Genomic DNA, 14200 nt, shown 5'->3' with positions numbered 1-14200 from the left:
TTTGTAGATTCTTATTTTTTTTCTCTTTAATATTGTCAAGTAACATAGAATCTAACTTACAAGACAGGATGCTTATGTTCTGGAGAATTTTGTTGAAGCTGATCAAGTTTGTGTTATCATCTAACATCTTTAATTTCAACATTACCTGAAAATACTGATTATGCTCACGCACAGCATTTGTCTAATGATTTACCTCATGGTTTGTGTTACCTTATGTTTGTGTCACCTTATGATTTTCCTTACCTTATGTTTTACCTTACATTTGTGTCACCTTATGATTTTCCTTACCTTATGAAATCCTAAACAATCAAAGAAATAAATCTCCAGCAGCTTTAGGAACTGTACATATAAATCTGAACTGATAAATTTGTAGTGAAATTTCTCATAAAGTATTGGAAGGACCCATCAATAATATCTGGATAATACACAAAACTATAGCTAATCATTAACAAATTCTTTGATAAAGCAGGATCATGTACAAATTTCAAACCTGGTCCATCAAATATTCTCACTTTGATCAGTGTACAAACTTTAAAGTGCTACTAACATACACATAACCCTACCTCTATAACATAATTTAAAAACATTCTTACCTGGATTTCATTGATATTGTGATAAAGGAAACTTTTTGATAAGTGTGTTTTTGCACACTTATTTAGGTCACAAACATGACTTAATAATGTGCAAAATGATTGAATTGTGACTCAATCTCGTTATATTTGTGAATTGTAGGGAACACCGATGAACATGGTGAAATTCAGAATAAAAGAGTCGAAAAAAGACTAAAATGGAGCAAAGTGATAATTCAGGGACCAAGTTGCAAATAATCCATAGATGAGACGGGAAATGGAATGAAGATTCAAGAGTGTTAGAGGTCAATCGGATGAGGAAAGGAGTCAAGAGGCGAAATATGGTCGAAGTATTATCAAGTATCAACTTTCAGGCGAAAAAGTTATGCTCGTGATTTTTAGTCTCTATTTGAGATCCATTTTTGGCATAGTAAAAATCAGAATTTGTGGAAGCCTATTTCTATCAGAAGTGTATATCTTTGAGTTTTCTTCCCAATGCACTTTGAATCACTTCAATCGGAGATCGGGAGAGAAAGTTATGACCAAAATACTGAAAACTGTCCGATGGAAAAATTTCTATAAACATGCGGTCGCATGGTTATAATTCCTTGCGGTCGCACAAGGCAGTACAGAGAAAAATCTGAGTTGAAACTTCTGAACCATGCGGTAGCATGGCTTTATACCATGCAGTCGCATGGTATAAAAATGTGACGAAATCTCGGGTTTTCTTATTCGACTCAAACATGATTTAGTAAAGTTTTGAGCGACTTCCTTGATCTAATTCCGCCTCCAATAAATACCAGACGATCCTGAAACATAAAGAGGGAGGAAATATACACAATTTTGGAGGATTTGGAGAGGAAGATCAAGGCAAAAACAAGGCAATCCACTTCAAGATTCAAGATTTCACTTCAAGAATCAATTGGGTGATGTTCTTCCTTGGTTTTAATTATTGTTTTTCTTTATTTCCCATTATGCTAGGCTAGATTTTCAATTACTAGGTGATCGATGAACCGTTGTTTGTTATTTTAATTCCATATTTCATGAATTTAATATAAAGACTTGTTTGGATAATTTGCTTGGTTTACATGCATTAATTTTCTTCCGCAATTAGTGGCCAATGATTGTGTGAGTGTTGATGACTTATTTCTTATATTCGAGAGAAGAGAAATAGGTTCGATAAGGTGTAAATTAACATAGGGTCCGATAGGGGATAGAGATATACCCCTATGCTTTATGCAATTCTTTAATTGTTCACAAAACCACATGCATTCTTGTATATTTGCATCATCTATAGAGATATAGGCTGGTGGTGTGCAAGAATAGGTCTAATATATATTGAGAGAATATATTGGATAGAATTAGGAACATTGAATTGGCAAATTTCCATCGGGTCATTAATTTTATGAAATTAGGGTTTTTATAACTTCAATTGGGGATTCGTGATCCTAGTGACTTTAATTTGATTAATTTGCATAAATTAGCTTTTGAATTTGCATAATTTCATTTACTTGAGTGTTTGAGTCATTTAATTAGAGAAATTTCGAAATTAGGGCTTTCAATATAAATTAGGGTTTTTAGTTGAAATTAGGGTTTCTTAATTGAAATTAGGGCTTTTTTGCATTTAGACCATATTTTCACTCAATTAGATTCGGTTAACGCTAGATTATATAGAATTGAACTATTCAATCTCTGAGGGACGATATTCGGACTTTTTAAAATTCACTTTATTACTTGTTACGAACCGTACACTTGCGATAGTTTTAAATCGAAAGAATTATTTCGTGAACACTTTTCATCATTGGTCCCCAACTAAATGTTTGTAATGTAACCTTTTTTTTTTGTAGTTCACTGGTGTTAATAGTACACCACATAGTTCTTCTCCAACCAAGAATCGTGCTAAAGGAAGAATTGATATAGCATGGGGACATTGTAGAGAGGTTTTAGAAGCTGGTAATAATGGAAATAAAAAAAAAACTTGTTTGCTTGTATTGTGGAAAGACTTTTGGTGGAGGTGGTATTAATCGAGTCAAACAACATTTAGCGGCATTAAAAGGTGATGTAGATTCTTGTCGTAGAGTACCTCCTGATGTTAGATTTAAAATGAAAGAAAACTTGGACATCTTTGCTGCGAAGAAACGTAGAACTCAAGAAGTTCTTAATGAGTGTAACCCACATAGCTCTTACTATCGGGAACAAGAAGAGCAAATGTATAGAAATTTGGGTGATGATGATGTGCAAGAGATCATTCCTCTTAGTTCTCAACGAAAGAATATAGCTATTGAGAAAAGTCAAGGAAAAGAAATGGGAGCTAAACATTTGAAAGAACAAAAAGGAATTGGTTCTTACTTCATGCCAAGAACAGGACCTGGTAACCAACCTACTATCAAAAGTGTTCTTCAGAGCAAAGAAGCTATAGAGAAATGTGACCTCACTATATCCAAGTGGATGATTGATTCGTGTATTCCTTTCAATGCTGTAAATTCTGTGTATTATCAACAAAGTATAGATGTCATAGCTAGTATGAGCCCTGGCTATAAAGGACCGAACTTTCATAGTCTTCGTGGTTATTTATTGGCTAAAAATGTTGAGGAGGTTCAGAAGTATGTTGAAAGCTATCGTTCAACGTGGAAAACGACTAGTTGTACAATTATGGCAGATGGTTGGACAAATCAATGTAGAAGAACTCTTATTAATTTTTTAGTTTATTGTCGAAAAGGAACAATATTCTTAAAATCTGTAGATGCTTCAGATGAATCAAAAAGTGCTGACATGTTATACAAGTTATTTCGAGATATTGTGTTATTTGTAGGTTCAGAATATGTGGTTCATATGGTGACTGACAATGCAGCAAACTATGTTGCCACTGGTAGGTTGGTAGATTATTGGAGCGAGAGTTTCAAACATTATTTTGGTCTCCATGTGCAGCTTATTGCATTAATTTAATGTTTCATGATATTGGTAAGCTTGATGAAGTTAGTAATGTCGTATCTCAAGCATCAAAAATAACAAAATACATATACAACCATTGCTACACGTTGCATTTGACGAGGAAGTTTATTGGAAGAAAGGAAATACTACGACCCGCTCCTACTCGTTTTGCTACTAACTTTATTGCTCTACAAAGCATATTGGCTCAAAAGGATCCATTAAGAGCAATGGTGTTGAGAGATATGCTTATAGTCAACCTGATTTAAAAAGCAAATTGACCAGTGAAATGAGATTATTTAGGCAAGCACATGGTGACTTTGGACGTTTATCAACACTAGCAGATCGTCATAAGATGGGTCCTGGTAAATTTCTATTCTCATGTTATGTACTTTGTTATGTTATATAAATCAAATTTTAGTTTATGTAACATATGCCTATTTTATTTTCTCTTTGTTTTGGTACAGATGAATGGTGGATGTGTTATGGTAGTAGTGCACCAAATTTACAAACACTTGCAATTCGAGTACTAAGTCAAACATGTAGTTCTTCAGGTTGTGAGAGAAATTGAAGTATGTTTGAACATATTCATTCTAAAAAGAGAAATAGACTCGAGCACCAAAAGCTTAATGATGTTGTTTATGTGCACTACAATTTACGATTGCAACAACGGTAATGTTATTTAAATAAATCATTTCATCCTTCTGTGATTTTTTATTTTATTTTAAGATTTTGCTTTCTTTTACTTGAATTAGATTTTGATTAATTATAAATTGGATAATAAACTTTGTTTAGGAATTATTTCAAAAGTCAAAATTGTGATCCTATCGACTTTGAACGATTTGGCGTTTATGGCAATTGGGTATTAGAGGAGGAGCCACCGAATATGGTAGATGATGAGTTAGAGACATTTCGTCGTGATTTGAGTGCATGCTCTATACAAAATGATAAAAACGATGGTAATTGTTTGATTGATGCTATTGTTTCTTCTTTTTATTAAAGTATATATGATGTAACGTTTAAATTTACAACTATTTTCAGATGAATTACATTTTGATGATCTTGATCTTGATTGTGATGGAAATGACGACAATGGAAATGATACAAACAATGAAAATGAGGATTTTAGTATGACTGAGACTCCATCATTGATACAAGTCGAAGGAATTGAAGAATTTATGTTCGAGACCCCAGCATGGATGCCCTCTAACTCTTCTTAATTGAGAAAATATTGGCTAACTTCAAATAATTTATTTTGTTAACATGTTCTTTATCCACGTTTAACTTTTAGTTGATAGTTTTACTTTTGCAAGAATATGCTTAAACTATATGAAGCTATCTTGTTAAACATTGCCATATGAAGTAGTGTTTTCTTTTTCTTTTTTAATCATTAATTGTTGGTTTTACTTAAGTTTTTTTCTTGTTAATCATTATGATCCAGAATTTGTGAAATTGGGATACAAATAGATATTTAGTTAACAAAATAATATGAGATTAATTTAGTTATTAGTAGAAAATGGAAAAAAAATTTATTCGATGGAAATAGATCATAGTATTTTTAATAGGAATTGACCCGCCGGGTCACCGTTGACCCACTACATTGTCTGGGTCGGATTTAATAACTATGCTCGGAAGATTTAAAGCCTTGAAAGTAAAATGCATTGGACTTAAATGGTCTCAACTTGAACATTAAATGGAAGTATAATTGGACCAAAAGTTGGCTGAAATTAAAATGGAATTGGACTCTTTTTTGCACAAAAAGTTGGCGGCTGCTGTTAAGGTTTTGACTTTTTATGTATGTGATTTCGATAATTAATTTTTTGACAGTTAGAGATAAAGTGAGTTCCACCTATGAGAAAAGAATTCGAAAATGACGACTGAAATAGTGAAATAACGATAAAAACAAATTAATTTTAATTAGCTTAAAATTTGTACCAAACAAGCACTAAATATATACACACACAAAAAAAACAAGATACACCTACAGAAAGCGACGCCTGTTGGAGGAAAACATAAATATATATACACATGGCCAGAATCTGAGCAGGGGCGGTTACATGCATATTAGGTAAACACAGAAAAAGGCTGGCCGCTAGAAATAAAAAGGATGCTTTTTGGAATTAAAGGGAAAATTGGGGAGCTTCTGGTTATAAGTTGGTGGCTGTAAATGAGTAGAAATTGATAATATTATTGAACAGCAACTTACTGTAGAAGCAGGGGATAAAATTGTGTAATTGTATTATATTTTCAGATGTATTTTACACTGAGTATTATACAGTATATATAGCCACTTTTGGAGTGGTGAACAAGAAAAGAATCAATTTACACGTGCAAGGCACAAGAATAAAATATGGTTACAACTAACTTCACACCAGCACCCCAGGTGCACATTAGCCTTGATGAGATCTTGCATTTAGCTCGTGATCAGCCACTGAGTGTGATGACAAACTTTAACATCCTCTCTCAAGCTGGAGTTTATTCTTTAACTCCAAGCTTGTCTTTAAGAAATAGAAATCTGGTCTGTGAGAGAGGCTTGGTCAGCAAGTCTGCAATTTGATCTCATGATGGAACATATTGAATCTTCAACTTGCCTTCAAGAACCTTGTCCCTAACAAAGTGCATATCTAATTCAATATGCTTAGTTCGAGCAGAGTAGACCGGATTTGAGGCTAGAGCATTTGCACTAAGATTATCACACCAAAGTACTGGAGGTGAGGCTGAGGGCAGTTTGATCTCTTTAAGTAGTGATTCAATCCAAGTTATCTCAGCAGCAGCTTGTGCTAAAGCTCTATACTCAGATTCTGTGCTGGACCTAGCCACAACGTGTTGTTTCTTTGAAGACCAAGCAACCAATGTATATCCCAAGTATATGCAATAACCAGCCGTTGACTTTCTATCATCAGGACATGATGCCCAATCTGCATCAGCAAAGCTAGTAATGCATATTTCGTTACTCCTTTGAATCCATAATCCTTGCTCAATGGTTCTTTTCAAATATCTGAAGATTCTCTTAACAGCTTTCCAGTGAGCATTTGAAGGTGTTTGCAAGAATTGGCTCATCTTATTCACATCAAAGGTTATGTCGGGCCGTGCGCGCACTAATTATTGTAGTCCACCAATTGCACTTCTATACATTGAAGGATCAGTCATCTTTTCTCCTTCATTCTTGGAGATAATCTTGCCTACTGTCATAGGAGTTGCACAGGGTTTGAGATGTTCAAAATTGAATCTTTTTAGCAGGTCCTTTGTGTACTTGATCTGGGTAAGATGCATCCTTGACTCACCTCTTCTTACCTCAATTCCCAAAAATCGATGTAACTCTCCCATATCTTTCAGTGCAAACTGTGCATTCAACTTATCAATGAACTATTGCAACACCTTCTGATCATTTCCTGTAACCACTATATCATCAACATACACTAGTGCAAAGATTACTTGCTTCTGGTTCATGTAAAAGAACAGTGAGCTATCTGCCTTTGACTTGATAAACTTCCAATCCAAAAGTGTTTTCTTTAGCTTTTCATACCAAGCCCTAGGTGCTTGCTTGAGTCCATAAAAGGGCCCTTTTTAGTTTGCAAATAAAGGTGGGATTTGCTTTGTCAACAAAACCTCCTGGCTGACTCATATAAACCTCTTCATTTAGTTTCTCATTTAAGAAGGCATTGTTGATATCGACTTGTCTGATGCTCCAGCTCTTTGAAACTGCAAGAGAAAGAATTATCCTCAGAGTGGAAGCCTTTATGACTAGGCTGAAAGTTTCATGATAGTCGATCCCTGGTGTTTGCAAGAACTCTATGACAACAAGTCTTGCCTTGTGCTTTAATATTCTTCCATCAATATCTTGTTTAAGTCTAAAAACCCATTTGTTTCCAATCACCTTTTGACTGTTCAGAGATGGTACCAACTGCCAAGTGTTGTTTTTCATCAATGCCCTGTATTCATCTTCCATTGCTTCTTTCCACTCTTTGCAAGTCAAGGCCTCAGCCACATTGTTAGGTTCTAGTTCACTTTGTTCCATGTGGTACTGCTGGCATTGAGTTGAACAAACCTTTGGTTTAAATATACCAGCTTTACCTCTGGTGATCATGGGATGCTCTATAGTCTGATTCACATGTTCTGCCACACTCAAGTTCTGTTCATCACCTTTATCAGTTTGCTCTATCTGAGGATTTGCAATTTCCTCTTGACTTTCCATTTGTGTGTCTTCAACATTTGTTTCTGTATTCTCATTCACATTTTCCTTAGTAATCACATTTTCAAAGACTTCCTGCTAATCAAACTCTGAGGGCGTTGCTGTTGGAGTTACATTAAAGTGGGCTTCATCAGTTGAGCAAGTTGGACTGCAGTTATGAGGTGTATGGAAAGGAAAATATTGAATAATGGTTTCAGTTTTCTGTGACTCAGCTCTTTTGTTTAGAAAACCAGATTGAAAGGGGAACTCATTTTCATTGAAAACCACATGCCTAGAAATGTATACTCTTCCTGTTGGGCTGAGACATTTATAGCCTTTGTGAGAGTTGCTAAAACCAAGGAACACACACTTAGTGGAATGAAAACTAAACTTGTGGCCTTGATATGGTCTGAGACACGAAAAGCAAGCACAACCAAAGACTTTGAGTGATTTGTATTCAATCTGTTCATTATTCAGAATTTGACAAGGGGCTTTCATTTTGAGAACAGGTGTAGGTAGTCTGTTGATAAGATAAGTGGCTGTGTGAAATGATTCCCGCCAATAGTGTAAAGGCATATTTGCTTGAGCAAGGAAAGTTAGACCAGTTTCTGTTATGTGCTTGTATTTTCTCTCGGCTCTACCATTTTGGGCTAATGTATAGGGACAGGATAGACGCATATCAATACCAGATTTTAGGGCAAAATTAGTGAATGCTCTAAATTCACCTCCCCAGTCAGACTGAAGTATTTTGATCTTTCTATCAAGTTTGTTTTCCACAAGAGTTTTGAATTGAATGAACAAGTTTAGTGCCTCAGATTTATTTTTCATGGGATAGATCCATGTATACCTGCTAAAGTTGTCAATGAAGAGGATATAAAATTTGAAACCAGAGGTGGAATTGATACGTGCAGGCCCCCAGACGTCTGTGTGGATTAAATCAAGTGGGGCTAATGCACGTGAAGCAGATGGTTTGTATGGCAAGGAGTGTGATTTACCGAGTTGGCAGGCATCACAAAACTGAAATACTTTATTTGCATTGAATTTTTCATTACAAAATTTAAGCACTTGTGATATCATAGAAGTTGTGGGATGTCCAAGTCTCATATGCCATTGTTTTAACCTAGACTCATACTCATGGGTATTCATAGACACTTTTGACTTGACAGCAAATGTTGAGGGGTTCAACTTATTTGGATAGGTAGACTCTTGATGGAGGATCCTTTGGTTTTGGTCTGGATGCTCAAGCTGATATAACCCATCTTTAAGCTTCCCTTCCAGCAACACCTTCTTCATTTGCTTGTCCTTAACAACACAAAAATCAGAATGAAACTCCATAAATACACCATTATCAGATGTTAATTGAGAGACACTTATCAAATTTTTCTTGATTGATGGTACTAGCAGAACATTACTAAGGACCAGTGATTTGTCATTGAGTGTGTTCAATTGATTTTTACCAATGTGAGAGATAATGAGTTTGTTACCATTACCAATAGCAAGAGTTTCCTTACCACCATACTCATGTGCCTCAGTTAAATTTTTCTTCTTAGCAGTGACATGATGACTTGCCCCTGAATCTGCAAACCAAGCTAGATCTGATAATGTACTTGATGATGCTATGAGAGCTGCTGGTTTTGAGGAGTTGTTCTGGTAATACTGTTCAGGTCTAGCACCCATATACCTTTCATCATAGCGATTAAAACATCTTTCTGCAGAATGGTTGTTCAGACCACAAATTTGACATGGTCCTTTATTTTTAGTTGGTCTGCTAGTTCTACCTCTGTTTCTTCCACCTCTATTGTGGTAGCTTCTTCCTCCATAGTTGGACCTACCTCCTCTGTTGGTAGTTGATCTGTGGCCAAAATTTCCTAAAGTGTGACTCAAGTTAACTGAGGCTAGGCTATTTTTTACAGCATTAAGATGCTCAATTTGACTTTCAAAGGTCATTAGTACAAATTGCAACTCAGTCCAAGAGATGAATTCTCTGCTGTTGATTTGAACCACTATAGGAGTGTATTCTTCATCAAGTACAGCAAGCACTTGTGTAACATGATCATTGTGAGGGATGTCTTTTCCTGCAATTTCAAGGTTATCTGCCACTTGTTTGATTGTGTTTTAAGTACTGATCGATACTCATTGAGCCATTTCTTGTCCTTTGAAGTTCACTGATAAGGAATGTGACTCTTGATTTGTTCATTACCCCAAAGCTTTCTTGGACAACATTCCAAAGGCTGTGAGAATTTGTAGATCCCATTGCTCTCATAGCAATTTCAACAATCATTGATGAGTAGAGCCAACCCATCAGTAGTTTATCAGTGGACATCCATTTTTCATACTCATTATTTGGTGTCATTTCAACTGTAGTTCCAGCAGACCCTATAGTTTGAGTTGCCAAGAATTCTGGTGGGCAGGTTTTTGTTCCTGTGATAAATCCTTCGAGATTATGCCCCTTGATGATGGGAATTACCATATTCTTCCATAGCAGAAGTTGTTCCTGTCAAGCTTGACTGGTGGAAATTGAGTGAGGCTTATCCCAAATGAAGGCAGCTGATTTCCTCCCAACATTGAAGGCATCAGTGTACTTGAGGTTGGTTGAGCTGAATGAGCATTGTCATTGGATCCGATGTTAGCCATTGATGGCTCTGATACCAAGTAAAAATTGATAATATTATTGAACAACAACTTAATGTAGAAGCAGGGGATAAAATTGTGTAATTGTATCATATTTTCATATGTATTTTACACTGAGTATTATACATTATATATAGCCACTTTTGGAGTGGTGAACAAGAAAAGAATCAATTTACACGTGCAAGGCACAAGAATAAAATATGGTTACAACTAACTTTACACCAGCACCCTAGGTGCACATTAGCCTTGATGAGATCTTGCATTTAGCTCGTGATCAGCCACTGAGTGTGATGACAAACTTTAACAAAATGGAATAAATTTATACATACGCGTACCGCCAGAAGAGAAGACATACACAAAAGTGGGCCGCAATTTTGGAAATTGGAATTAATTCATAAATGGAATAAATATATAAACACGCGTACCAGTAGTAAAGAAGACATACACAAAAGTGGGCCGCAGTTTAGGAAATTGGAATTAATTCTCAATCTTTGTTCAATAATTTATCAACAATTGAACGGAAGTTAATCACGTTTCGTTGATTTTTAGTGATGTCTTTTATTCTTTCTTTGTTTAATCTCAATATCATGCTTGACTAAATTATTTTGTACTAGATACTAGCAGAAGAGAAGACATACACAAAAGTGGGCCTCATTTTTGGAAATTGGAATTAATTCCCAATCTTTGTTCGATAATTTATCAACAATTGAACGGAAATTAATCACGTTTCGTGGATTTTTAGTGATGTTTTTTTATCCTTTTTTTTGTTTAATCTCAACATATTGCTTGGCTAAATTATATTGTACTAGAATTTGCGATGAATCTTATATTATGAACTTTTAACTTTTGAATTTTATTTATTTTGACGTTAAAATACATTTTTAATTATTGAATGATTGATATAGATATTATTTTCTCTACAATTATATGCACAATAGTTGTATGAGTTTTGTGGCTTGTTTTACCCTCAAGAGATGGAAAATAAGTTAACATTGTGTCAATTGTCATAGAGTAGGATAAAAATATACCGCTATACTTTACGTAACTTTTAAATATTCATAAATCTTAATGCATTTTTTATATATTCGCATTCGTCGTAGAAATATAGTCAGGTCACATGTAAAAATAAGTTTAATTCTACTCGAGAATGATTATTAAATAAATTAAGAATATTGGTCTTTATAATTCAATCGGGTTGTCAAATTTATAAAATTCGGGTTAAAAGGTATTCAGAATCCTAGTACGCGTTTCTTCATCATATTTTGTTAAAAGGTGCATTTAGTTATGCTCTCGCGTTTGGTTTAGTTAATTTAGGTCTTACATTTATAAATAGATTATTAGATCATAATTTAGTCAAAGAAAAATCATGAATTTCTATTGTTTCGATTGAGGCGAAGAGGCGAAGATAATTTGAATTTAAACCAATACAATTTCTGTGGGACGATACTTGGGTTCAAAATCCACTTCATTACTTATTATCAAACCATACAATTGCGGCGATTTTAATGTAGGGAAAATCCCAAGTTTCACCAGTTTGGTCGGTTTATGAAAAATGAGGAATCCGGTATTCTCGATTTCAATACCGTATATGGTTTTTGTCCGGTAAGATGATATATAACAGCAAGTTACAGTCGTCCGACTAATTGGATTATAACAGAATGAACAACAAATCAACTATTGAATTTACTGCAATAAATAACAGAACGAATAATTGAAATTGTAGGAAATGAAATTTCAAACCGAGGCCTGTGTTACACACAGTTTCTTTAAAACAGATTCGTCCCCTCACCGTCCGTGTTTGAGGTTTAAAACGAGCGTCCGTTTCCCAAGATAAACGGTAAAATCAGTAGCTTCCGAGCACCGCAAAAACCACTCCGACGAACTGAACTAGTGCCTGAACTACACCACCACCAAGACAGAAATGCAGAAAAGACAGAACTCTATACAAATGAATTTCTTGTGCATTCTAAACTTGAAAACTTTTGCTTTGGTGTATTGAAATGAGGAAAATGAGTCACTATTTATAGGCTAGGTTACCATTAATGACAATGACCTTTGGAGTTTCTCAGCTTTTTCCTATGTGGGACAAATTCATTTTTCCCACATAAACTCCCTTTTGAGTGACACACTTTGAGTCTCAATTTCTCATTCACCCGAGCATCATCTTTGGCAAGTATATGATTTCTATGTACTCACGGAGGAGAACACAAATCAACTTTCATCTTCCAAATTGAACAACCGGGTCCTACTCAAAACTCGTGTCAAAGTCGGCCCATAACTCAGTTTTTTTTTCAACAATCTCCCACATGAGTGAAAATTGGGAGCGACTCATGCATGTGACATATGACGACTTATGAATGTGACACATAATGACTTGGTGATATAGTTCAACAGTTGAAACCTACATAGGATAGGTAGGTGTTACCATTTAAACCTTCCCTTGTGAAAGCATATTTACTTCACTGGCTGACCAGTAGACGCGATGTCCTTGAACTGTTCTGTCGTTTATGTAAACGATGATACACTTCACACAGGATTCTTCCTAACACATTTCAGTTCTCATTATTATGTTCGTTTTGGCCATGAACATACGCTTGGTTCTGTAAGAGTTCACAAGAATTGCGCTCCACACAATTTTCTTAAAAGTGGCCCCACTTTTCTCTCACATAGGTGACTTCTTATTACAAGTAACCTGCATTACTTGGCTCGATTTTCAACGCATAAGAATCATTAAAAGCCTATTGCTTATCCTCCATCTTTACGGGCATCACTGTCGCATCAAAGGAATGGACAGGAGGTAATATCTCCCACAGTGATTCTATCAAGTCTTTACAATTAGGTTGTCCCTTTGAACCTAGATCTTGGGATCTCCAGTCAACTAGGTTGAGTTTTCCTTTATATTAACTTATCCATTCAAGGGCTTAAGTCACATTCCTCTCGATGATTTCTCAATTAACTCTCTATTTAAACCTTTGATTAGCGGATCTGCAATGTTATCCTTTGACTTTACATAATCAATAGTGATAACTCCATTTGAAAGTAGTTGCCTAATGGTATTATGTCTACGATGTATATGTCTAGATTTACCATTATACATGTTGCTCTGTGCCCTTCCAATTGCCGATTGACTATCACAATATATGCAAATTGTTGGCACAGGCTATGACCATCTTGGAATATCCTCTAAGAAGTTGCATAGCCACTCAGCCTCTTCACCACTTTTATCTAGAGCTATAAACTCAGATTCCATAGTGGATCTGGCTATCACTGTTTGTTCAGAAGATTTCCATGATATAGCTGCACCTGTCAATGTGAACACAAATCCACTCGTGGATTTTAAGTCTTTTATGTCAGATATCCAATTAGCATCACTATATACTTCAATGACTGCTGGATATCTGCTATAGTGCAGTCCAAAATTACGAGTATGTCTCAAGTACCTTAGTACTCTTACTATTCCTTTCCAGTGATCAGCTCCTCGATTACTCGTGTATCTACTCAGTTTGCTCACTGTGTAGGCTATGTCTAGTCTAGTACAACTCATCAAGTACATCTGACTTCCAATAATTCTCGAGTATTCTACTTGAGACACACTTTCACCTTTGTTCTTAGATAGATGTTGACTCGTATCTATCGGGGTTCCAGCCATTTCAGTATCATCCTTACTGAACTTTCCTAGGATTTTGACCACATAATGTGACTGACTTAGAACAAGACCATCCGACGTTCATGTTAAATCTCAAATTCAATATGGTTTTAGTGGATTTGATCACCTTATCGTTGCTGCCAACAATAAGCATGTCATCAACGTAAAGACATAAAATGACATAGCCATTTTCAGTGTCTTTAACGTAAACACATTTATCACACTCGTTGATCTTAAATCCACTCTCCATCATGA

General features: G+C 35.4%; 1 protein-coding gene across 1 annotated transcript; it reads left to right on the top strand.

The window, feature by feature from the left end:
• The first annotated feature begins 2528 nt into the window (after positions 1 to 2528).
• LOC111376741 lies at positions 2529 to 3766 on the top strand. Its single transcript, XM_022999719.1, has 3 exons — positions 2529 to 3231; positions 3382 to 3438; positions 3498 to 3766. Exons 1-3 carry the CDS (start codon positions 2529 to 2531, stop codon positions 3764 to 3766), a joined length of 1029 nt encoding a protein of 342 aa, XP_022855487.1.
• Positions 3767 to 14200: the final 10434 nt, after the last annotated feature.

The sequence above is a fragment of the Olea europaea genome, unplaced genomic scaffold (assembly GCF_002742605.1).
Source record: "Olea europaea var. sylvestris unplaced genomic scaffold, O_europaea_v1 scaffold156, whole genome shotgun sequence".
In the NCBI taxonomy this organism is placed as follows: domain Eukaryota; kingdom Viridiplantae; phylum Streptophyta; class Magnoliopsida; order Lamiales; family Oleaceae; genus Olea; species Olea europaea.
Note: the sequence above shows the minus strand (reverse complement) of the source record. Positions and strands in the feature narration are given on the sequence as shown.

What these genes read in the sequence shown, in the direction of transcription:
- LOC111376741 (XM_022999719.1), top strand. Translation starts at nt 2,529, where the DNA reads ATGGAAATAAAAAAAAAACTTGTTTGCTTGTATTGTGGAAAGACTTTT. An exon ending in TTGTACAATTATGGCAGATG is followed by an intron (nt 3,232 to 3,381) that starts GTTGGACAAATC and finishes TGTTATTTGTAG; the next exon opens with GTTCAGAATATGTGGTTCAT. An exon ending in AGCAAACTATGTTGCCACTG is followed by an intron (nt 3,439 to 3,497) that starts GTAGGTTGGTAG and finishes CTCCATGTGCAG; the next exon opens with CTTATTGCATTAATTTAATG.